At 33.4% G+C, this 27,997-nt stretch overlaps 1 protein-coding gene across 1 annotated transcript in view; it reads left to right on the forward strand.

The window, feature by feature from the left end:
• Positions 1-27,997, forward strand: part of LOC124355380 (multiple C2 and transmembrane domain-containing protein-like) — a 590,080-nt gene that overhangs the window by 364,830 nt on the left and 197,253 nt on the right. Inside the window, 2 exon segments of the mRNA XM_046806501.1 lie at positions 16,244-16,327; positions 27,878-27,989. Of these exon segments, the coding sequence (XP_046662457.1) occupies positions 16,244-16,327; positions 27,878-27,989 (196 nt within the window).

The following is a 27,997-nucleotide window of genomic DNA, read 5'->3' on the forward strand; positions in this document are numbered from 1 at the left end:
GGTACAAGTATTGCCCGTTCATTGTGGCCTGACAAGTCATACAGTAAAGCAACGTTGTGTAATGAATCACTGACCAAAACATAGTGGAGAGATTTGACGATCCGATTATTTTGTCCATCAGGATTTACTCTCTCTACTCTTTGGGTACGCCGATTGAACGCCAAACACGATTGCTGCCTTTGCATGTTAACACCTTCATTTGCTTTTATTTAGGGCGAGATGTTTCGTCCTGTGTAAAAACATTTATAACTGGTTTTACGTGTATTCACGTGGCATTTAGTGGTTTAACTCTGCTTTCACTCTGCTATATTATAACTCTTAGCAATGCCTTATCTTAATGGTGAATTATCTCATTAAAACTAAGTGAGTGATTTTCACAATTCTGTATAAAATTCTGTATAAGAATTAACTGTTTCAATTTCAGGAAAGTTTAATAGCACATGCTCAATTCGTCACTGCAAAACAAAAAGTGACATAACTGATGTAATTTAAAGTAAATTATTTACACGTGTTTAGTTTTAAAACCATGTGAAAAAAGGATAAGGTCACGATTAAATTAATTTTTATGAATAGGCATAGGCCTACACATCTAAACATAGGCTATCCACAACTGTATCTTACGGAAGGAGTTTAGGCATGATTTTGCTTTTAATCTCCTAAAATATTGCTTCGGCACAGACATCACTTTGTTTTTGGGGTGGTGAATTTAGATAACTACATAGCAGAACAACAATGTCACTTTGGTTATTAATCTGGTTATTTATATTTTGATACCTTTACTAATTAATTTCTCGTTCGTGTAATAAATTGAAAAGTTCCTTTGGAAAAAAACCTATGGCAGCAGTTCTCACAGTACTAGGTATCTAAGTCCAACATTTTGAAAATTGGCTCAGTCTTGGTTTCTTGAATACTTTTAGTGTTTTTTGAAAAGTTGGGCTTCAAAAATTCCTTGAACTCCAACATACAACATTTGGGGACAATGAGGCCCTAATTGAAGCTAAAGTTTATCGTGTGTCATTCAATTTCTCTTACATACAAAAAGAGGAGAATATTATATAATATTAGTTCTTTGTATGAAGTTTGACGATGGCAGGTTATGAAGGAAACATGATTTCCCATACATATGTCATCTTTCAGTGATAAAATACAGTCAGTAACACTACGTTTCGAGATCTTAAATCTGATGTTTTCCATGTGAATGACTAAAATAATGTAAACCCTTACAATAATTAGAATTTTAATAACTAATGTTTAGTTTTTATGGAATGCATGTTTAGAGTAGTGTGCATGGAATATACACACAACATGGTTGTTGTTATAGTTCCTGTCTTATGCTATGCATGTCACACAGCTCTGGTATGTTTTGTTTACTTTAATCTAAATAATTGCAGTCATGCATTAGCTTAGTTATTCACTTGAAAAAGAGATCGTATTATAGATATCGAAACGTAGTGTTACTGATTTTATTGTATCACTGAAAGATGGGAAATGTCCGAAAAAATCCTGTCTCCTTCAGGAGGTTGCAATTATGCAGAAAAAATATTTTGAAGTTTTTTAGATATACCAATTGAGGGGTCTTTTTCGTTTAAGGGCCAGCACCTTACAAACATACTATACCTGACTGACATTGCATTTAATCGTTTTTTGGCATTATTAGTTCGTAGGGCAGTATTCCAGGTACTACTTCTAGTATAAACTCGTCTTATCTTATCAGTGATAAACGCGCGCCGCTTATCTTTTGCCTGTAATAAAACCTGCGTTAGTTCTGTCAATAAAGTTTTGTGTCAATAAAGCGTGGTGAGTTGTTCTGGGCTTGGACTTTGCAAGCTCAAGTTAATTTTTTTCTAAAAGAGCAAGTAGCGCAAAGCGCTGCGCAGCGGGCAAGCATCGCGTGATCTGAGTTTTGAATAGGCAAGCTAGGGTCTTTTGTGCTGGCCCTTAAACGAAAAAGACCCCAAATTGAGAAGCAACCCAGAAGAATAGGTTTCATAAAAATATGTATGATAGTGTATAACTATGACGTTTATATTAATCTTTCAGTCTAGCAATCCATGTCTTATTTATTAATGCTCATTATGTAATTTTTATATGTAAACTGTTCGGTGCATTCCTTATTTAAAATGGATCGTACCATAAATAAAATAAACTGAGTGGAAACGTAACTTCACTCATTCAAATGTTCTTTTCACTGTTGCGTAAGAGTGGTCAAGGTTATTATTAAAATAATTTGATCACATTTCTTCAGGAAATGAGAATCGTTGCAGTTTTATAAAACATAAGATTTTAATGAAAGATATTATTCCTATTTATTAAACGGATGTCTGGAGGTGAGCCAGTATAATAATCCATTAATAGTGGCAAACAGATGATTATGTATATGTATATAAAAACGAAATATTTATTCGACATAAATGTTGTTTTTAATTGAATAGGGCTTAATGTATTACAGTATTATGAATTTCCTTAACATTTTTATGATAAATAAAAAAACTTGCCAATTACAGTAAAAAAATATTTCTTTAATTTTACGTGAGTCCTGTTCAGTTTAGAGAAAAAGGTGTGGATTAAAAAGTTCTTTGGTACTATCGCGAACAAGTTGATTTATTAAGTGCATTATTTCGACAATTGAAAATAATCGTAATAGTCGAATTTTAATTTTTAGTGCAAGATTTTATTGAGAAATGTATTGTTTAATCTTGAGTGTATTGTGAAAGCAAATATATAAAAAAATATATTACCTTGTACTCGCATCTGCAGCCAATTTGGTGTAATCGTAAGATCAGAAATCTCACAGATTTTCTGCCGCCACTTTAAAACATAAAATAATCACGTTTTGTTTTTAGCAAACGTTTTTGTATTAAATATGAATTTAAAATGACATGTAACACTACATATTTCATATTTAAAATTTTGAGAATCAATTCCCATTTAAACACCAGACCGGTATAATGAACTCGTTAATCCCAGAGTGCAGCTGAAGTCAAGCGAGAGTATGAGAGAGTTTTTGTGAAGGCGTATCTCTGTCCTTGTTCATCTCCTATTGATTTCTGTTCTCCTTGTCTCAATGTCGTAGGGCCACTTCTTTGCGATTATTCCTTCCTCTAGATTCGGCAAGCGCGTAACTGCGTGAGGAATAATTATTAATTTTATGCCAGTAGTTTTAATAATGGGTTGACATTATTTAATATACTACTCTTATTACCTTCAGATTCTTGTCTAACTTGTCCATACTCTGCAGGCACCAGCTGTATTATCGTGTATTTGTGTGTCACTAAATTCTGTCTATAATTTTCTAAATATTCCCGAAAGTATCTTGTATACTCTAAAATCTTTAAAATCACCACTTCTTTCCGTTCCTCCTAGTCAAAGACATGATAGAATCATCACTACCGAACGGAAGAACCGTGCGGTATGCTGATGATACGACTCCTTTAACGGAACTACGAAATAAGTTTTAGAACAAAAAACACCTGATTCCGTCAAAATTTGTGTCCGATATTTTCACAGCCTCAATCTAAAAACACATTATTAAAAATCCAGTGTTCTAAAATTTTCTTTGCCTTCGACAGATTGCGATTATGGCCCTGCTGTCATGTTAGATGAGATCTGTTCCTCGAAATTCTTTTGAATGTACGTTGGACGATGAAATGTTCATGTCGATTTCGTTCGCTGCAAATTAGCCTCAGACATTTATGTTTTAAGGCTTCTAACCAAATACTGCCCCATTCAGGTTATAGTGATGGCTATAGTGATCATATATCTTGATCTGGCCTACGCACTAGAGCTGTGGACAGCACTCTGTAACTCAAAATCGTCCAATTCATAGAGATTTTGCCTTTTTTATTTTCAACTTTAATATTATATAAACATTTTCGAACAAGTTTAATAAATAATAATTAATGTAATATATATTCGTTTTATGGTATCACAATGTAATTGAAAAATACCTTTTAATGAACTATTAGTACAGTTGAAATGTGATGGCAACGAATATGGCGATATTGTAAACGTATATAATGTCATCATAACACAAGTGGACAATTTAAGTAAACATCATATTACGGCAGTTGCTGCCTAAGCAGCCGCGTTTCCCTCATTTATGTTTTTTGTGCTCTTCGTATAACTATGTGACTAAATAATTCTACAGATAATTAATGAAAACTTCAGTTGCTAGAAACAGGAAGTAAAAATGTAAGTTTATTATTGTAAGAGGTATATTAGATTGACTTTGCTAAATTTTTAAATAAAATGATTACTTTCTCATTTTTACAATACATAGTTACAACAAAATTTGAAACAGTATTATTTGAACTGTATTATTATTAGTGTTTAGATTACTCTAACTAATTTTCTTCACTGGAAGTTTAACACTAGTCTAAAATTACTTTTTGAGTCCAATATCAAAGGTCTAATAATTTTTTTTTCAATTTCAATATCATTGTATCGAATAAAGACGTATATGGAAGTAAAAATTTTATTGGTATAACTTATAGTACAATTTACTTTTAAGCCACGATATGCAGAGTTCTATTTCTTATTCTTAATTTCATACTTTATTATGCGTTTTTGTATGGCAAAAATTCGAGACTTACAACGACGGACTCTAAGTATCGAAAAAGTGTTGTGATATTTTATTTGTAACAGTAGAAAACTCCTAGTAAAATATCGAGTAGATAAAAAGTCCCTCTGATGCATGCCATGTTGCACAACAAGAGATGATCGACAGTTTCAAAGTGGTGTCGATAAATATTCAAACTTGTCCCCGATATTGATGAGACTGTTGAATACAACCTCAGCTCATCTCTTGAGTCTTGTGTCAGCGTCAGCAAGAGCAGTCGTCTCTGTTGTGTGCAACTACGTCACACGCTCATGCATACTTGGAGCATCACTTTGGAACATAATTTCGTTTAATTATTAAACTATATTTATTATCTTGAAGATTCATCTTACATTTTTGTGTGTTTGATGAAAAGAAAATAATTGGTGAAACCAGTTGGTTTATATTTTTAACCAATTATTACGTAAAAGACAATTTTAAGTGAATCAAAAGGTGTCCACTGGTCCAAGAAGCTGATTAAACACTTCTATGCTTTCAGTCCCAACATGATCTTAGCGCTTGCATCTGGAGTGACAGAATATTCAGGCTGCCTCCTATCGAAACCCGCAAGGAGAGATAGCGGGCTGTGCATGTCACCTTTGACCCAGCAGAGGCTAACTCTGTCTCAGCCTCTTCCAGCCAAGATGGGTGGGTGGCAGTACTCCATCATGTTTAAGTTTTCAACATTCTTTAACACCAAGGGAGCTCCACCTACTTCAACGGTGATCCTCAAAGTACCTCAATGTCTTGAAACTTTTGGTTAGTGATGTGCTACTCCTGGACATCCGTAGGTTTGCCCTGATGTAAGTGACAGTCCTCCTGAGTCAATTCCATAGTTACAAACAAAAACCTTTTATAAACCCACATACAAAATTATCAGGGCCAAAATCGTAAAAGGCTTGTTGTAGAATTCTGAACATAATCCTGATTGACCCAAAAAAGGAAGGATCGTACACCAGCAGCGTCCAAATAGGGTGTAACAATTATCATTGGTGATCCCGTTATAGTTGAAGACGGCTTCGAATATCCTCAATTTCCAAGAACTTTCAGAACTAGGATCAACCGATCTATGACAATGTTCATTTTCCATTCAGGTTTTTCATCTACCACAATGTGAGTGTACCTGACGGCATTTAATCTCACAATCAAATCTGTACGATTTGAAATGAAATGAAATTAAATGAAAAATGAAATGAAATTGAAATGATAAATGAAATGAAAAATGTCTATTTACAGAGGTGAAGTTAGGACTTAAAAGTCCTCTCTACCACTTAACTCCAAACAAAACAAATAAAGTAAAATATAATCATACATATTACAACATTGTAACTGACACGTAAACTAAACCACTTTAATAATTAATTACATATCAATAACTTTTAATCATTAATGTTTATATTAATTATTGATTTGATTGATAACTGAGTGGTTATCAAACAGCAAATCAGAAGGTATACTCGAGAAGAGTTTAAACTGTACAAATTAGCTCCAGGAATGTCATGACGAGCTAATCGACAAGATAGCGATGTTAAAATACTGTGATGTTTGCTTTGCAGCCATAAAGATTGTGATGGCAGGATCACCGGTTATGTGCATGTTCTTCAGTATTGTATCGATAGCAAAATTTAAAGTAAAGATAAAATTTAATATATCGTTTGTTTTTATGAAAACGGTTCGTTGGAACATTTTTGATGTATACTAAAAGTCCCTGTTGCGGCCCTGAAGCAACACTTAAACTATCGCTAAATAACTGAAAATTCCTACTTGCCTTGCCTGCATACATTGCTTGAGACATAAAGCACAACAAATCATTTCTTATAACGGCCCAGTGAACATGGACTCTACCTGTACATATGCAGAACAGATCATATTTTTTTGACGTTAAGCCCATGGCTTAATTCATTAAGCTGACGTGCCTAAAAAGACGAGATTTTAATTTTGACAGTGGTTTTCAAATTAAAATATGGGAAATAGTCATATCGAATAATTACGATCAAAAGTATGATATACGATAGGGTCTATCAATAAAGTTGAATCCAAAAGTCCCTAACATCCAGAGTTGTATCGGATTATTGATAAGTATTGGGTTAAGTGACAATTATTGGGTTAATCAGAAATTTAATGAATTATAAAGAAAAAAATGAATAGTGTTAGAGTAATTTCACGCTAAATATTCCAGTCACTAATTAAACTTTAAAATTCCTAAACCAAGCATGAAAGCCGTGTATATAATTAATTGTTTAGAATGTGTTAAAACTCTTAAAACTGTAAGGGTCAAAATATTAACGTATTCGTAGATCTGAGACGAAGTCATAAAAGTGTACAGTTGTTGAATTCATACTTTGTTAATGTTATAATAAAATATCAATAATATATACATGAACTACTGGTTTAAAAAATACACATTCACCGTTAATTGATTTTTTAAAGAACTTGAAATAGCAAGGTAAGTCACGAAACAACGAATTATTATTTTCGAGTTATAAATTAATTTTGATCGTGCTAAATGTGTATTTCTAATTTTTACTTTATTTTATTCATAAGTTAATGAGAAAAATTTAAATATATAATCTGAATAATATTAGGACATAAAATTATACGAATTCTCTTTCAATTTACAATAAAGTTAGGTCCTAATAAAATATACAAACGGTATAAGGAGCAAACATGTTTAGAAACACAAAGGAGCAAACATGTTTAGAAACACAAAAAAACGGCGTCTACAAAGAGACAGTTTGGAGTCTTGTTTTCGAGACTGATATAATCATACGTGCTGAAATTTATTTTTACTGATTTTATGCAACTAAATGTAATTAAACTGATGAAACGTGAGTTCATACAAAAAGTAAATATTAGTTTGGTCATATAATTTATATTTATGATACCAGGTAACACGGGTGATCACCTGGAGTTTATAAGCAATTTATTCGTTTAGTGTCAAGTTTTTATAACGGAAACATTTTTGCAACCTTACGTAATGTTTTATATTGTTATGACAAAAGCGTATTTTTAACCAAACCGGCAAACAAAGGAATCTAAGCAAACGCACACAATACCATCTCAGTTCTTGTTAGTCTGGTCCAAACAATTCATCCGGTAAAGTACTTGTGGTTGGATAATTTATAGCGGTCTGTATTTTTATATAATGAATCTGTGTCCAAAACAAATTGGAGAGAATACGCTCGACGAATCTGATTGTTATATTCATCAGGATCCAACTAAATCTACTCTCTGTTTTCGGTCGTTCATGCTATGAGCTTGCTTCTATAGATGTGATTACTCCATTCGCAAATTAACACTTCCATTCGCTTTTATATAGGGCGAGATATTCCGTTAAAATATAATTTCTGTCTTTCTGTCTGTCTGTCTGCCTGTCTGCCTGTCTTTCTGTGTTCAAGATATCTGGAAACGAACAGACCTTTAGATTTGAATTTATGCATGAAGCTTCAATTTTATATGGGCAACACTAAAGTTGGCTTATGGTGTCCTATGGGTTTTGCCTGAGCGTTAGGGAATATTTTTACATTGGTCTTATGGGTGCCATGATGGCAACGAGAAAATAGCAGGATTAACACATCTGTAAAGAAACTGAGTACAATTATATGAGGTTTCAACACCTTACACGTTTATTTAAAGAGTTGAAGGAAAATGGCAGAGTGCAAGTCTTTGATATAAATTGATGTCAAGATTTGATTTCAGCGCACTAAACTTTTATTGTTTGAGCAATCTAATTTAATAGTAAAACGAGAATTTATCACGGTGTCAATATATCTCGAGAAAGATTTCGTCTTTAAAATTTTATTAATATTGCATGAAACTCAATTTCTATATGGACAAGAATGAGTTCTATGATGCTGCATGCCTAACCATAGAATACGGCTGAGCGTGATTTTGGTTTTAATTTTTTTAATGATTTTCCGTAAGTCTTACCGTCTGTCCGCACATCTCAAGGATGAAATGAGCCATAGATTTGACATTTTGCAAGCAACTCCATTGTGAGTTCTTTTACGCTACACATGGTGTGGCGTAAAAGCCTTGTAAATATCTTCACTAGGTTCGTTGGCATGTTTGGTGCGTCATTTAGTTCAATTATGGATGGCGACCGTTAAAACTTTAAAAAATTCACAACTACATTATTCATGAGCCTACAGAAAAGATAAAAAGTGTGCTAGAATGCCTATAATAACATTTTTTAAACTTTTTTAAGACAAACCTTTTTGTATCTCGGACGGTTTTATACAGTACATATTGAGTACATGTAAAAAACCCATGAGAATAAATTATTAATATTTAAGTTGTCACAAAATTTATGTGTGACTGAGCAGAGAGGACTGTTTTATGCATAATTATAATAGTTTTATGTTTATCTTAGAAAACTATGAAATAAATAATTTAAAATACATTTCTATTATAAAAAAGTTGGTTAAATTTATAATAACTAATGAACTGAGAAACAAATTTTTGAAAGTTTCTGCAAGAACCGTGGATGTTGGTTTTAATTTGATTATAATTCGCTGATGTAAAGAATTAATTGTTTATTTCAGAACAGATAAAACATTTACGTGGACCAACAAATATCTAACAGCCATCATGGATTGATTACTTAAAATTTTGGAATTCATTAAGATTAGGAAAAACTTTTTTGAATCAATTCTAGATTTATTGTAGTTTATAAATCCTTAATGAACATGAAGTTAGTACACCAAAGTTTTGTCCACCATTTATCTTAAAATAATAATAGAAATTGAAAATGTTAATATCAGTTTTGGTCCGTGACAGTTTTAATATGTGATAATGAACTCGTTAATCTCAGAGTGGAGCTGAAGTCAAGCGAGAGTATGAGAGAGTTTTGTGAAGGCGTATCTCTGTCCTTGTTCATCTCCTATTGATTTCGGTTCTCCTTGTCTCAATGTCGTAGGGCCACTTCTTTGCGATCATTCCTTCCTCCAGATTTGGCCGATGCTAATCTATTTTTGTATTAGAAATAAAAATTTTAATTGAATCACTAGTTTCAACCCACGAAAATGATGTAGTTCGCTATTTATGAATTCACCTCTTATTGTACTAATTTCTTTAGAAGGCAGTACTAACATTATTTGGGGGAGAGCCCTAAACAAATCCTGAATAGATTTTTCTACACGAATGTAAAACAAAAAATACGTCCAACGGTACTACATCCTGGTATTATCCCGTACGTAATAAAATATTTAACGACGCCAGTTTCAAGAAAGTAGACCGGAATGTCTGGTTGTAACATGTAACAGATGTACCTACGTTCAACAAGATGATTTCAAAAAAAACTGATATAGGTAGAAACTATTCTCTGGTGGTTTCAATAAAGTAGTTTTTCTCAATAAGTTTTTTAATGTACACAATTGTTTGATAATTCACCCATAAGGCCTTTCAACATCATACATATCTACCATCATCAGATCGAAAGGTCAGGTGTATCAGGTATATTACGATTACCGTACAATTGTCAATTTTTTTTAAATTGTTTAAATAACCTAACCAAGAACATGGAACAAATATTGAACCGTAGGTATTACAAGTTTATGTTGTAATCTGGCATTATTGGGCGTGATTATCATAAAACAAACTTAATACTCGTAACGCTCAATAGAAATGACTCATTAATGTGCATTGAGAGAATATTAATTATTACATACAATGAAGCTTATCTTAAAGCCTTTGTAGGGACAGGCTTATAATTGATAACTACTATATTTTAACTGTGTTAAAAATTATCAAGGTATTTAAGGTGTTTTCTACAAGAAACGACAATACCGTTAGTTTATAGTCAGAAAGCATATGATACAAATTTTCGATATTTTGACGTTGGTTATGTCGCAGCAGTAGTTGGGATGTTTCAATTAAACAACCTCTTACGGCAGTTACGGTTGTTGGAAACCTATTCCTCGTTTTATGGTTTATAATATTAACTTAACTATGCGATCATATATTTCCAAAAACGGTTTACTTAAATGCAGGTTTTAGCTTATACGCAAAATACAAATTAGGTACTTTGAACAAATTATTTATTATTTAGACTAAATTTATAGTTTCAAGGGTTATTTACATCGATTCACAATATATATTCTAAAAGCTGTGTTCATATTATTTTGTTCATATGACTGGTCAGGCATATTCATTAGCATATACTTTGTTTCACCGACGATTTTAATTTAGAGTCCTATAGAGTGGAGCAAGTTTTCTCAGTTAAATACCAATGGAAATATACATAATTCTTAAAAATTAAGGAGGCAAATATTGCTCAGTATATAAATAACATATGATATAAAGGTTTAATAAAAAGAGCTACGCAAGTAAATATTTAATTATTATAGTCTGATGATTCGATTTTGTATCTTAATTTTACCACAAGCTATAGGACTTTTTTAAATCATTTTCACACTTTATAATTCAAATTTTGAAAAGCATAGTTCAAGGCTTCCAATGATACTTTCCAAAAAATATTTGGCAATATCCGTAGCAGAATATTCAGCAATATTTTGACAAAATAAAAGGTACCCCAAGAGCATGCCATGCTGCACACCGAGAGATGATCGACAGTTTCCAAGTGATGTCGATAAATATTCAAACTTGTCCCCGATATTGATGAGACTGTTGAACACAACCTCAGCACATCTCTTGAGTCTTGTGTCAGCGTCAGCAAGAGCAGTCGTCTCTGTTGTGTGCAACTACGTCACATTCACATGCTCATGCATGCTTGTAAGCAGAGATGGTACTTGTGCCCCAAAATATACAATCTTTCTTGAACTCGTTTTATTTTGAATATCAAATAACCTCTGGTTTTCGTCATTTATGAAATATATATAACCGAAATAAGAACTTAAAAAAAAAATTCGAGATGCTTATCATTAAAGATATATTCGCTTTTCCGGACCCATAGAATATATTAATCGTATATTTAATTTGTTTATTGTATATTTTAGTGACACTTTTCTATTAATTAATTTTAAACTGCAAACAGTATAACAAGTCTGAAAGCAATACTGAAGTTTTGTTATCAAAGTTACAAAAGTTCACGAAAGTTACTTAATGGAAGATATATTTCCAAAACTATAAAATAAAGTTCCTCCGTTGAGTCCAACATCGTAAATTGGCAGACTTTTATTGGAAACATATTACAAAGTAATATGCTTCATCAGTAATGAAATATATTTGGAACAATGTACCAATATTGATTTAAAAAAATCTTTATTGTAATTTTTTTTGTCTGTACATAGTTTACAGTTTTAGATTTGGATCTAAAATTTTTAATGGTCGATGTTAAAGTAACGTCTAACTTCCATTAAACTATAACCATGGCCCTTGTAAATTCCCCATACTCCCAGAAAATAAAAGGTATAAATATATGAACGGAATAATTCAGTGTAATAAGAAACACATTACTTTTTACATTAATGGCGCAGTATAGCGGGTACAGCAGTTATCGCAAGATAACCAGATCCAGCAACGTCGAGCGTGGCTGCTGCTTGGATGGGTGACCGCTAAGCGATACTGTCCTTGCAAGCAGCCCGCCTGCCCGGCCATTAGTGGTGGTTCGGAAGTCACCTTTTAGTCGTTGGTCCCCAGGTAAAATGTTAGAGAGGTCTTCTTAGCCCTAACCTCGTCTGCTAAATTAAGACATATTTACTTTACTTTACATTCGTAAATGAGATATCTTCTAAATAAAACTCTCTTTACCAAAGAAAAAGTAGGATTATATATCCACGAGGGCAGAGGCGATGATTGGTAATAGATCGCCTGGGTACATCGCTCAAGTGTTTAACACTAGCACCTTATTGACCGCGAGAGTTTAATCACCTATCTAAACAATCGTCCTACGAGTATCTTTTATTAATGATTTGTTTTAACGATAACAATCAGAGTGTACACAGTTGGTGGGTGACGAGGAGGGATTATAAACACAAAGTGATCCGTGTTATCTTTGTTTCTTTCCAGGATACTGTATAACGTGTTACGACAATGTTTCTTTATTATTTCCCGAACAAAAAAATGTTTGTCTCATCTGGTGCACAATACTCTTCAGACAGTGGTGTTCCAGTTACTCAGGCATATAAACATAAAAAAAATCGTTATTTAGTTAGTAATTTGTTAAATGTTTGTCAAACCACCCTTTTGTCTAACTAAAAATACGGTTCTATACATTGTAAAAACGGTTCTATCAAAACCACTTATGTATAGTACCATATATTTTAGCATCTATTATACCTTCTGTTTCCTAGTCGAAACTTTTCATCTTACATCCCTCTATTTTGGAATATTCCTCATTTTTATTGTAGAATATTGCCTAAAATGTAAGGTATGTGAGTCACATAATAAACTGAACGGTTTTTCAAAAAAGATCTGTTCGAAATTGTTTTCAACCTGGAATTTTTCCCTCTTGGATCTTCATTTATAATATGTAAATACATTGTTGAATAAAGCAGTAGTCCTTTCCAGTAGCAATCGTTTGATGAAACTTACGTAAATTTTAGATTATGTCCGTTCAATAACAAGGGACCCAGAATTGTCGCTTGAGTTCATGCCTCCAATCCATGCTCGTTTTTTATGTGTGGTCAGTCTGATTTGGAATTGGGCCTTTATTATTTAGATCAGCCCATAAAATAACAGTATGTAGTAATAGAGTTGTTGAAATGTCCATCGTAGAGCTTTTTCCTTTGGATTTACCTGAATAGTTTTAGTGCTTACAAAATAATAGTTTGTACCATGTTTAACGAAAATAGGACATAGTAATACTCCTACACGTTTACATAATAGCATTCAGTGACTTCATTCATTTTTAAGTCAATTGTTAGGCTTTATTTAGTTCAACTCCAAATTATTTGAATCGCTATAGAAAGAAAAACAATAGTTAAATTCAGAATTATGGTTTCAATGGTGGGTGTTTGATGGATGTATGTGTGATCAATAAATTAAATCATTCGCTCAGCAAAAAACTTGAGAGCTTTGTTGTTAACTTTGGTGGAGCCATCACTTTATAAATTGATACTGTCACAAACATAACCTCATCAATCGTAGCATCACTTTCTGCTGTTACGTTGTTGAGTGAGAGCTCTCTGACTTAATGAAGTTTAACCAACACCTGACGTCAATGACGTCACGAGTTAAGTTGTGTTGCGCGAATAACGAAGGAAAATTTATGTATTATTTTCTAAATGTTATTATATTGTAGACACTTTACATCGATTCATATTACAAAAACTGAACACTACGTTTCGAGGATTGAAACCTTACCTCGTCTTCAGGTGACAAACGTAAGACGTTAATTCGATTACGCTCAAAAACACAAGAAGTGTACGAAACAAGTTTTTTATGTGCCTCATGTGTTAGGATTTAGCACTTGAAGAAGATGACAGATGCAAGTTTTCGAAACGTTGATTTATATTGTTTTAATACACAACTATGTTTTAGTGCCCGGACTCTTTTTATAATTTTAAATAACCCATCGTCAACAATTAAATCTACAATGCACAAATAATTCATTAAAATATTTTCGGTTTCCCTACTTTGTACGTAGAAGATTAACAGTTTTTCTTCAACGTCGTATGATTTCTACGCACTACTTACTCTTAATTTTCTATGGTGTTGTAATAGATTAAAAGGCACATTTTGGAGTAGACTGGAACATTCCAAACTGGATGTCTTAATACAGCGAATCTGAAATAGCGTGAGGAATAAACGTAAAAATACAAAAATAAATACGGTTCTAAAAATACCCTCGGCTTTTCGGAAATATCTTACTCACACCAACTGTCATCAAAGACTTTTATTTCTAACTAGCAGTTACCCGCGGCTTCGCACGCAATTTTCTGTTGAAAAACTGGACAATATATTTATATATTCTTTTTCTATGACATAATAAACAGTCTAGAGATAAACGATAGTTACTCAAAGCTATTCCAATCTCCTGATCCAATTTAGATTTAAGTTTAAAGAACAGAGGTTTAGGATCCTGAAGTCGTAAAGTGAAACAGTTTTTGTAAGATTAGTATTTTCCTCCCACATTCCATGATAATTTATTGAAGTTCTTCGATGGCTTCAGTAACAATAAGAGTTAGCCTTTTTATCCCAATGACGAAAGTGTATCGTACTACTAAAAAGTTGCTGCGGTCAATATGGGTCTGTCAGGTCGTTTAAATTCACCCCCGGTCTAATCTATTTACAGTTCCACAATTGATTTATGCTGTTGCACTAACCAAAAACAATGGGCTCATATGTTGGTTTCGGAATCTAACTTAAGTTAAATGTTGATGATTAAGTGATTTTGATATTTTTACCGGTCACTAAATATGTATTAGGGGTATATGCTTCAAGTATTAGGGCAATGTTATCTCCATTTGCTTTTCAATAACTACAGTAAAAAGACCATACACAATGTTAAAGGAACTAACCAGATTAGATTACGTTATGTGCAAACATTCACAGCTTTATACAATAAGGTAGTTGTTATAACAGCGTATAAATAGCATTTCTATTGTATTAGATGGATTATTGATCATTGGCGCAATCTAAATTTAAAATTAAATAACTTCGTATTTGCAATCTGCATTACACTACTGATTAAGCACTTTACAATAATTCAATATTTACTAAAATTTAAATGTAAACACATGTTTCTGCCTCTTTGATGAACTTCAGCTGAACGTGTTAACAGCTGTTAAGTATCAGTTCAATTTATATTACGTGTCGTAGCGCAATCTGCCGGATCCAATGTAAAACACTCCAATATCATAACATTCTAATGTAAAAAAAACTAATTTTTCAATTTTAATTCGACTTTATTTGGTGAAATGAATGTGTTATGGGTGGTAAAAAGCACTCTAAGTCTGTTTTAGGGCGAGGCCACGGTATGTAACGGGGCTGTTCACTCTGACAGTAATGACATGGCCGACTCCTTGCACTTCCTCCACCACAGTCCATGGACTGATGTAGTTTTCATCCCCGCTGTAGCGTAGCTGTAGCGCATGGCTTACGCCCCTTGTCTGTTTTAGGGCGAGGCCACGGTATGTAACGGGACTGTTTCACTCTGACAGTAATGACATGGCCGACTCCTTGCACTTCCTCCACCACAGTCCATGGACTGATGTAGTTTTCATCCCTGCTGTAGCGTAGCTGTAGTGCATGGCTTACACCCCTTGTCTGTTTTAGGGCGAGGCCACGGTATGTAACGGGGCTGTTCACTCTGACAGTATTGACATAGCAGACTCCTTGCACTTCCTCCACCACAGTCCATGGACTGATGTAGTTTTCATCCCTGCTGTAGCGTAGCTGTAGCGCATGGCTTACACCCCTTGTCTGTTTTAGGGCGAGGCCACGGTATGTAACGGGGCTGTTCACTCTGACAGTAATGACATGGCCGACTCCTTGCACTTGCTCCACCACAGTCCATGGACTGATGTAGTTTTCATCCCCGCTGTAGCGTAGCTGTAGCGCATGGCTTACGCCCCTTGTCTGTTTTAGGGCGAGGCCACGGTATGTAACGGGGCTGTTCACTCTGACAGTAATGACATGGCCGACTCCTTGCACTTCCTCCACCACAGTCCATGGACTGATGTAGTTTTCATCCCCGCTGTAGCGTAGCTGTAGCGCATGGCTTACGCCCCTTGTCTGTTTTAGGGCGAGGCCACGGTATGTAACGGGGCTGTTCACTCTGACAGTAATGAAGAGCCCATGGCCGACCCCTTGCATGACGCATGCGCAGTAAGTATAGTTCCTGCTTCTTAATATTTAGTTACACAAAATTTGAGCTTTGCTGATAACCTATGTTCCTTGTATTTTAATAGTTTCAAACACTGTTAGTGTAAAAACAAACGTGGGTTATTTTCTGTTCCTGTTGCGTTATCTGAATGAGTAGTTAAATAATTAGTCATATATTAGTAGTATGATCTGGAACCAGTGTATTAAAGCTTCAGTTTGCTTCTAAGTTTTTTATATTATTGTCCGCTTCAGTCACTTCATCTTTATCAGCCTTCAATTGTGAAATGCTTTATTAATTTCATGAGTCAAATGAGGATGCTTTATGCATTTATGTGTTAAAAATACTAAAATATTTGCCGTTTTCTAACATTTTAGTTGTTTTTATTCACGCCCTGCGAAATTTCGCTACCACACTTTAAATCTGGAGATATTTTCGGCCACGCTGTGAAGATACAAGTACAGTTTAACTGAAACTGAAAGTACTATTAATGTAAATTCGCTTATAAACATGGGGCTAGCAGGGGTGAGCTGTATCGTGACTGGCTGAAGATTGGTCAAAACAACCAGTCAGCTATCAATATAGAATTTTATTACAGTATGCCGACTTTTCGATAATTTGATGCTATTTCCTTCAGATTATGTTTTTCCTCGATTGTTTAAGGTTTCTCTCACTATCCTAGAATAATAATATTGAGTATTTTTCATACTGTTTAATGTGTTCCTTGTATTTCTATCATTGATACTGTTATTATTTCCGAAAACACACACACACACACACACACACACACACACACACACACACACACACACACACACACACACACACACACACATATATATATATATATATTTATAGAGTTTATTTTTAAATTATACTGATACACACATATTTTATGGTATCTCCTCTTCTTGTCAGGAGAAAAACACTGAAAGGGAATTTTAACCATATAACAAAACAAATCAAAAACACATACTCCGAGAGACCAGTTGCTGTGCTTGTTACAAACAAAAGAAAGAGAAAGACCGAGCAATCTGATCAAAGGGTCATTACTTCAGTTTAGACTAAAACACGCCTCCTTATTAGTAAAAATATTGAACTGGCGTTCTGTTTTAATTAGCCCTATTGCATTAACACCGACACAAAGCACAATTTTATTATAGTTATAATTAACTTCTTAAATTTCGTACTAGTATACAGAAATATATTTGCATGATGATAAGCATTTTAGAAAGTTTTATACAAACATTAGTAACAAAACTTTTCTTAACTATAAAACATTGAAAAGTTACTCTGTGAACCCTAAAGAAATAATACGTATATGTAGGGACTAATTGAAAGTTATTGTATTTTTATATCATACACCTATTAAAAATCCAGGTATATTATTAACGCTATTAAAATATTAGTAGATATTATGACATTTTCCCCTCATATCTAGTTACAAAAAAATAAAACAAAAATGCTCAGACTTTCGTGGACTTCCGTATGGTGGTAATACCTTGTCTATCGATTTAGCATTGTATATAAGATGATTTAATGTAAAGTACCAAATCATTTGACATTCGTAAGCATGTGACATTCCCAACAAAGCTAAGCTTTTGACAATACGAACTGTATAACACACGGTGAGGAAGACAGAATCATGAATGACCCCGTAATTCCTCCGGTGGAGCCGTCGTGTTAAATGTTTCGAATGTCTGGCTCAGATATTAAATATTCAAGGGACTTTGTACTTCTGCAGTTCCACTCCGAGATCCTTGCAGCCTTTCCGGTGCATTAATTTTTCATCTTTCTTTCAAAGTCTTAAAACATTCTTTTCACTATTTTTAGGCATTTCAACTCCAAGTTTGTTATTGTTACGGTCGGAATTTTTAAGCACTTTTCAAATGTACAGTTCTTAACTTATCGCGGCTTTTCTGTTTTTTTTTTTTTTTTTTTTTTTTTTTTTTTTTTTTTTTTTTTTTTTTTTTTTTTTTTTTTTTTTTTTTTTTTTTTTTTTTACCAAAGACCTGCGTCGAAACGTTTTGTGACATTACTGGATTTAACCAAACACGTATGGATATTCTTTGGGCACATTATTAACGATGATACTTTGTAAACACTCCTATAACTTTAGGGCCATGCTGTTTTTCCTCAAATGGATTTAAAAGTCTGGTCCATCCATACGTTTTAGACGGAGTTGATATGGATAGGTCTGAATCTGAAACAGTTTATTCTGCGTGTATTCTGGACATTCATCCATAACAGGAGCTAAATTGACATGGACATTCCGATGGATCATGTCAGCAAAGGAAAAGTAGTTCTTGAACACTTGTCCATCCAAGGAGACTGATCTCGATAGGTATGCAATATACAAATCTTTTCTTCATCAGATACTTTGTTAGTATATCTTTGTTATTTTTATTTTTAATTTACGTATCGTTTATATTTTAAACTAATCGTGTACCATATTTAGTTTTAGTTGTTGCATCAATATTATAGACGCTGTATTTCATGTAGTTGAGATACCCCATGACAAATAAGTTTACTCAGGCGTTTATTGATTCAATACACATATTTAAATAGAGCTGTATTGTTAAAAATGTATAGTTTTGTCATGATAACAACTTCTCTACTACACAATAGCCCCCAACTAACAATTTTAAATGTTCTAAAGCTGTTTTTAATATATATTTATGTATATATATTAAAATTTTAATAACTGCAGAACTAGAATCTCCTTCTTAAGTTACACTTCTTCTATTTTCATGCGGTACAAACGATTAAAACTGTATTGCAATATAAGGGCCTAAGTTTTAAGAGGCGAAGAGATATTTGCTATAAGAACGTAGCCAGCAAAATTTTGGGGGTTACAGAAAACTGATATGTTCCCGTAGTGGTCAGAGAGTAAGTCCCCATTGTGTTTTTAAAACAGTTCTTTGTTGAGAACGATCTTCCAGCAGTACATATTAGTAATACTGAATTATTTAAATAATAATAATCGTTTATTAAAAAAATGAAAATTTTGGGGGTACGGTCCCCTTGGACCAACTCGCTGACTACGTTCTTGTAATCCCTACCTGTCCAAGCATTGTCTCTGTTCAAAAGGAGTTCGAAACAGTTATGCCCACAGCCGATAGCAAGTTAGCTGGTACACAGGAATGCTGGTATTTAATGTATCTCTCGAACTTGTGTTCATTATCAGCTTCGAATTCACGAAAGCTAATTCCTTTCTATTAATTGCCACCATTCTAACAATTTTTAATTTAAACGTAACTATGCAGGACATTTTGTTCGAAATCGTTAGTGACGATGGATGATTTGAAAAGATAACAGTTTCGAGAGCTAGTTCTTTTCTTCAGGAATTACATTTAAAAAATATATACTACGCAAACAGGTTCCTATAAAGTACCAACTCAATAGCCCAACTACCATGTCACAAAGGTATAAAAGAATCACGAAACAACACGGATGTGAGTGCATGTTATAGTATTTAAATACAAACTTTTGTTTTAATCTTTCATTTTGATGCGCTTAAAGTTATTAGTTTCTTACTTATTAATGATCATATTATTCCATCGTCTTAAGATAGGCTGGGTAGGTTACTAAGCTGCATAATACAATGACGTAGTGTAGCGGGTACAACGGTCATCGCGAGATAACCTGATAAAGCAACGTCGAGCGTGGCTGCTGCTCGGATGGGTGATTGCTGAGCGATCCTGTCCTTGCAAGCAGCCGCCTGCCCGACCGTTGGTGGTTGTTCGGAAGTCACCTAAAATGGAACCTCAAGATTCCATGAATAACGTTAAAGTATTTAAACTTTGTATCTGTTACATCACTGAATGTTTATTTAAGAATTGTTTTTCCATACCTTAATATTTTGTTTAGTTTTCAAATTGAATTGTCGTAACAAGTTGAATTTGAATATGCTCATTATTTTAATGTACTGGGTTTTCGGTTTTAAATCTTCAGCTATTTTAAGGCTATGCCGCAAATTACAGATTGATGATCTCCAAGGAAACGCGCTTGATGCCTTTATGATTCAGTTTTCCTATTTCATAATTTTCATGGGATTTTTCATGAATCCCTGAAACGCAACCTTTTCCAACGACCTCTTCACCACGATGGCTCAGCTAGAGTTCAGCGGGGGGGGGGGGCGTGAAAGCATTTGGTGTCCCTTCTTAAAATTCAACAACTTCATTCAATCCTTTCGAAATACCTTATCATCGGTTTCACATTCAGCGTTCCCCCTTCTTGAGTATAATTACTGTTATCTTTTCAAATCATAAGTTTTTTTTTAATATGTTACCTATTTTCTACTTTTTTTGTTCAAGTATAATAAATTTCAATAGAATTTGTGATTAAGGGAAGCATATATTCTCTATGAACGTCTGTCGTGCAAGTATATTGTATCACATTTATAACCATTATGTTTTATTTTGTTCCTTACCAAAAATAATGTGCTCGGAAACATGTTTCTGACTTTCAGACATAAATCATGTACAGTATTCCACTTTCAAAATTTAAAAATACTCCAAATTAAGAAACAAATACGAAATTTAATAGGACATGATCAGGATAAGATTATTTGAACTAATGGTTACGGTTGAAAATATCCCTTCCGAGACAGTTAGGAGAAAATTAATATTTTTTGAGTGGCTGTAATCTTTAACATCAAAATGGTGTTGCTTTAATATTCTAGGTAAATTAATTTTTAGCTTAAATGTTGGTAAATTAAATCAATTACATTATTAGAGGGCGTGACATATATTATTACAAAAAGGTTTTAAAACTCTTGAGAACAAAAATTACTACACCCCATTCTTGTTAATAATCGTAGCAAAACAAGAAATAAAAGTAACCGCCGTATTGTATTAGGAAACGCCCGCTAGCCATTGGAAAAATTTGAGCCTAATACTTTTAATGTTTTAAATAGGGAAAGTTCTTTATTTCCAGTCCTCTGTCATGTTTATATTCTACAGGATCGTAGTAGTGATCGTCTTGACAGCATACACAAGGATATAATAAATGTTACTTTATGAGAAAGAGCTTAGACCGGACAGTGAAATGATGGGCGAGAAAATCGGCTTGGAAATAATTTCACCTTTCAGTGGAATCGCAGTGTGTAAAGATGAGGAAACGTGAAGCCAAGCAAAGGGGAATAAAGGGAAAGATCTGCACAACGGGAAACCCTGATTGAAGGCACCAAATACTCTGCGGATTGAACCGGCTTGATCTCGTCGCGAATTGAATTCAATTCCATTCAGACTTTCACTTCTTTTTGTGTGATTATATTATGCTCATCTAATCCATTGGGATTTATTTGTGACCTTTGTTATTAATAACATTGTTGAAGATAGTATAACGCACTAAAAGCAGGCGCGCGGGTGCGCTCACATGCACATTTATATATTCGCTAACGCCTAGCCAAATCCCATGGAGTGACATGCACTATCAACGAACTCAGTGATGGCCATATAGAAATTAACACGCCTAGTAAAAAAACACGGGCCCAACAAGTTGGCCCAAAGGCCAAACAAGTTGAAATTTGGTACAAACATTTATCTTATACATATGTCAGCTGGGTTCGTTAGCCAGATTGGTATGCGGTTTTGTTCCAATATGGCGGCCATTTCAACTTTTAAACACTTTAGTATTAAGTGTTTAGGGATGGCTTTCTTAGTCCTAAGTCCTACTTGTAAATTAAGATATTTATTACCTTACTTTTACTTTTCTTCATTCTTTTCTAATGTTTTTGTAATAAACAAAGTTTTCCCCTCAATTCATGTTCGAAATATTGTTCACATGTAAAACGTCTCATGAAAATAAATTAATAATATTTCAATTGTCACAAAACCCACCTCTTTCAACTGAGCTGGGAGGACTATTTTTTTATATTTCTCATAGAATCATTTCAATAAAACTTTTTTACTTAATTTTATACTGCCTTTCTTAAGGTTGTTAGGGTTAAAGCATTCCAAGATTGAAAAGAGAATTAAGCTATAATAATAAAAAAACATTATATTTCAGACTAGGATCTGTTATTTCTATAAATTCTAAATACAAAAATATTGTTTTAACTAGTATTAATATACCTATTTTTTCAGGAGACGAAATTAAGAACTCAAAACATGGCGTTGCTTTTATTGTAATTGCGATGATAGACATCCTGAATATTAATTCTTCAATTAGTTTGTTTTTAGCCACAGTTATACTGTAGCTTATGCAGCTTAATATAAATCAATTAAACTTTTCTTCAATATTGAACAACTTAATCAGTTTTGAAACTGATATTATTGGATTCAAAATATTATAACTGAATAAAGCAACTAAAGTGAGTATTGATATAGTGTTCTATGTAAAAATTCAACCACATACTTAAATTTTCGTTTAGAAACTTAACTCTTTGATTAGTGTACTACTGTAGTACAATTATACATACCCCAAGGGCATCCTCAATGAAGTCGTCTCACTCTGGACAGTCGCCGACAGCAGAATGTAACTCAAAGGCACTGATCAACACCTCAGAATATACTTGTCTCCAGATCGTTTAATTCATTGTTCTTTTCTACCGGACCAGAATTCACATGTACAAGTAAAGATTTACTGGGTCTGAATCTTCCTTCCGTTTTGTTGGAAAACCAAAGTGATGTATTGTTCTCCGCGTCCACCAGACACAGTGTTACTTGTCTCTAGAGAATACAGCTGACCGCTGGTTGGTGACCCCCCTGAGCGCAATACGCTACCTTTGCGTTCAACTATCTGGGTCTTCCAAATTCTAACTAGAAATATTAAACATCGGCTGGTTATATCCTGTTTCTAATAAAGCAGGTGTTGAATCACGCGATACACCTATTTCCAGTAATCACATCACGCGTTTAATTATTAAGCCTCGTTCTCACAAACATTATTAATCAATCTCAAAAAAGAAAATTCCCGAAGTATGAGTTGTGCTTACTTTATTATATTTCGTGTGTTTATTCAAATTCCAAAAAAATGGGCTTTTTTCTATTACTATGGGCATGATTCAATAATAAGAGCATTATAGAAAATAAAATAATCATAAATCAAGTGGTTTCTTTTATAATAGTGAAAGCAAAAAATTCAAAACTGATGTTTTGGGTCTGGTACAATCACATAAGAAAACCACTGATTCTGTCAAATTCCACCCAAGTCTACCACCGTTAATGTAAGGTGGATGTATCCAGGCATACCAGAACTTAATTTGCACCTTGTGTATAATTACAAGATGTTACAAGGTGTGTATATTACACACGACTGTCAGGGAGTGCTGGCCACAAAACACATTGCACATTTCTTTGCAAATTTACCATTACATGCCTAATTGTTTTGTCCTAACTTCACAGTAAAAATTACTAGATTGTATCAATGGTAAACTTAATTAAAGAAAACAACATTTTAATTTACATATGTTTCGTAGACCGGCGATCAATAGTAGAGAATATAGGCTATAAGCGATTAAAAGCGACATGACTTTGTGTATGCACTTTACATACACGTCTAGATATCTTATAATATTAAAATATTGTTCAGTAAAGTCATCAAGTTTCATGTAAAAAAGATTTAAATAAAAACAGTTTACCGGTAATGTTATCTTATCAAGTATCTCCACCGCATAAACATTTCCCAATGCGAGATAACTGACAATCTTCTCAAGAATATATTTCTATATTTCTGTCACAATCGACAATGTGCCTCTATTGCTTTTATACGATCGACAATAGAATTCCAAGATCTGTAAGCGGTCACGGTGAACCCAGCATTCTTGTTCCGTGATCCACATAGTCTGCATTCAGTCTGGATCTCCTGCAATTGGCTCGGCAGTAAAACCTCACTTACTAGAATAGTGTACAAATGTTTAGCACGAATCAAATTAATAGTAGTCAACAGTATGAGGGACATCACATATACAGTGATCGTACGTACAGAGACCGACCCCAATTCTAATTTTCACAAAAAGAATAGACGATCTTGTTAATTAAATTTTGTTTGTTTGTTAAACTTTACTGTCCATGTTAAAAAATCAATTAAGTCAATTTCCAATAGCGCAGTGTAGCGGGTACAATGGTTATCGCAGGATAACCGGATCAAGCAACGTCGAGCGTGGCTGCTGCTTGGATGTATGACCGCTGAGCGATCATGTCCTTGCAAGCAGCCCGCCTGCCCGGCCGTTGGTAGTGGTTCGGATGTCACCTTTGGTCCCCAGGTTAAGTGTTAGAGAGGGCTTCTTAGTCGTCAACTTCGCCTGGTAAAATAAGAAATCTGTAAACTTTTAATTAAATAAGATTTTGATTAATACAAGTACGTATTTGGTGATCAAAGGACCGTAAGAAAAACCGAAGGTATTGTACCTAATGTAACATTATTTCTTGTATTTCCTTGAATTTGAAGTTAAAAATAGGCTACATTATCATACCGTAGCTGATTAAATTAGACATCCAGGTAAACCTTAGTTCATAAATTAATATTTTTTATTAAACTATAATCATGACTTGCCCTATCAATTATAACTTTTCTTCGGCTCAGAGAATTCGTTAATAAAGAAACTATATTTTTCTTTCCAATGTTGATGGATATTGAGTCACATCTACTTATAGTAACAGAACCTTTTTCTGCTGTGCAAAACTATTCACATATTGGCATCAACATGGCAAGGGTAGCGATAGCTTGAGAACTAGAGCAAATACTGCAGACAGCTCTTAGTCACGTACATTTTATTGCTCTGGTGTTTTTCGGACATCCTTTTCCCTCCGGGCTTTCCGAATTTTACGATGATAAATTAAATTAAAAATTATTTATACTTGTTAAAATGTAGCACTCTGATTATATTTAATTAGTTTGTACATACAATGCAGCAAGTCAGTAGCTATCTATGAATAAGATATATACCCCGATATTAAATCTAAAATATCAAATAACAATTTTCCAACATGATAATTTTATTTTTATATAATTTTTAAACAATTAACTAAGACTATTGGTTATGACTGTTTGTACTTTTCTTCCTTTACATTACTGTATTTTCGACCAAATACATCTAGACATTTGTACAGCTGCAAAATTGCTTGAATACAAATGTTGGTACTTTGAAGCAAAGGTGTTTGTAGTACCCTACCTTATTTGAAAGGATCCTTCTTCACCACGGAACGAGCAAAATGAGGTAGGGTCTCACTTTACTCAGGTTCTACACATTTAGGCTCTGCTACAAAATACTTCTCCGATGCATTAATCATATTTCGTATAGTTTTATTCGTAATAAAACTGAAATAAACGATTTATTGATGTTTGTTGTAATCGATAATTTATTTTTTTACTCGTGGAGGTCCAGTACATCGTCTCTTTACGTACTTGGCCGCCGGAAAGATGTAGATCCACCATGTTTGTTAAGAGTATTCTGCATAAATGTACATAATGTGGACCTAAACTCGTTAAAAAATGTCTTCAACATTACGTCTTTTTCTTCTTATTTACTAGGTAGAAATACGCCACATAACCTGTCGCGTAATGGGATTCGCTCGGGTTGAAAGTAAAATTTCTAGTCTATTGCTCGTTTAATTAGGTTACACGTGTTACAGTATGACAGGCTTTAATACCATATGATTGTTTTCAGTTTGCTTACAAATTTATTTATTCTGAAATTTCTCGTTGCAATTACCTATGAGACCGATGTAAAAATTTTCGCTACCGCTCAGCCAAATCCCATGGAGTGTCATCACTATCATCGGACTGGATGTTGGTCATATAATAAATCAAGTGCAAACTTTCAAATGAAGTAAGTTCATTCTCAATATATTGTGCGGACAGACATACAGAAATAGATTTTTTCCAGTCTTCGCTAACGATCAGCCTATGGTGAATCTCTATTGGCTGAGGTCCATTAGAAATACTTCCCAGCATATTTTTGTTATATAAATATATAACGACTTGGATTGTAGATATTAATATTCCAGAATATTAATATTTAAATTAACAATGAGACATCCAAGACGATATAAAATATTTTTTGATTAGTAAGTTCTGAGTGAATATTCAGTACAATTTATTACTTAATTGTTAACTATTAAATATTATCTGGTTTGTCTAAAAGAAAAATCACAGTTATAAATAAAAATAATGGATTTATTTTACACTGACAAATTAATAAGTTCAAAGTTTCAAACTTTTCATCACTCTATTTTCCACAAAGAATTGACAAACCGTTTAGAAATTTTAAAAGGTCCTTTGGCAAGAAATCAAAATATTAATCAAATATATCAAACTAAAAATTAAAGCTCTCTTTTAAAATAAAATAATAAAGTTTTAAAATAAAAATCAAATACCACTTGGAAATAACTAAAATAAAAATGTTCACTTCTAAGTTCACTCAAAATTCAAAAATAAAAATTTAAATTTCTCTTTTCATTAGTTAAACCTTAACTTTCAAGTGTTTGCAATTCAGATTACAACTCTCTCAAAAAATTATTAAAGTTCAATTAATTACCAATTGATAATTCACAATAAGACAATTCAAATTAAATATTAATAAATTACTAAATTTCCAAATTTCAATCAAAATTATAACAAAGTTCAATTTTAATTCATTTTTCTTGCAAGTTTGAACCAAATGTAACTTGTATGATTCTATTATGCTCTATTGTTCATCGAGAATTAATTATTGTGATTGCTCTCTAGTTTCTATGAATTTAAATTTTTCCCATAAAAAAGACAACAAAATTAATTTAATATCAGATCTGGAAGACTATTTCAAAATAACGTACAATAAATTTGGTGCTTACCTCAAAATCCCTCGCGGAAAAAATTTTGAAACACGGCGTACTGTAATTAACTTAATTCACGATAATTACCAAAAGAAGGGCAAACATTATGAGCTGGCGGTTATATACTTCCCCTTCCCACCAATTCTGATGGACATCCGCGGTGTTCTCTCATTGGCCCAGCCGTATCCAACTAGGAGAACAATAGCCTTGCCAAATCTAACGTAACTGCAGAACAAGACAAGTTCTGATAAATGCAAGGCAGTGAACCGCCTTCCTAATAATTTAAAATAACTAGCAGTAACTTGCCAAAGGATATTCGTTTTTATCCTAACTTCTCACAATCTAATTTAATATTAAATCCAAATATTTCTTTTCCAACATTTTTATTTAATTTAAGTTTTAATTAAAAATAAATAAATTAATGTAGCTTTAAAAACGCTACAATATACTAAATAAGCTCTACACTGAAATTATCTTTAGGCTTGACTAGTGTACACTGGTTTATAGTAACAAAGAACTAAATTGTTACTGATCAATTTAAAATATGCGTCCAAATAACAGTCATTGTGATATAAATACTAAAACTGCCAATCAAATATCAATCATTATGTGAAGTGATTTCTAATAAGTCTTAGTTTTTGGTGGGATTAATCAATGCAAATTTATCATAGGTAATTCGTTTTATCTGAGGAAGACAGCAGATTGCAGATCTCGAAACGTAGTGTTACTGATTTACTGTATTACTGTATGACGAAAAATTACTTGGAAAATTCATTGTGTGATGATTTGTTTCAGGAAAAAGATGAACTGACGCGACAAAAGGAGTCACAACTGAGGCAGCATTCCTTCTTCCAACTGCGGGTCCATTTGAAGAGGGGAAAAGACTTGATAGCGCGGGATAAAAGCGGTAATTAA

The sequence above is a fragment of the Homalodisca vitripennis genome, chromosome 2, assembly GCF_021130785.1.
Source record: "Homalodisca vitripennis isolate AUS2020 chromosome 2, UT_GWSS_2.1, whole genome shotgun sequence".
Taxonomy (NCBI): domain Eukaryota; kingdom Metazoa; phylum Arthropoda; class Insecta; order Hemiptera; family Cicadellidae; genus Homalodisca; species Homalodisca vitripennis.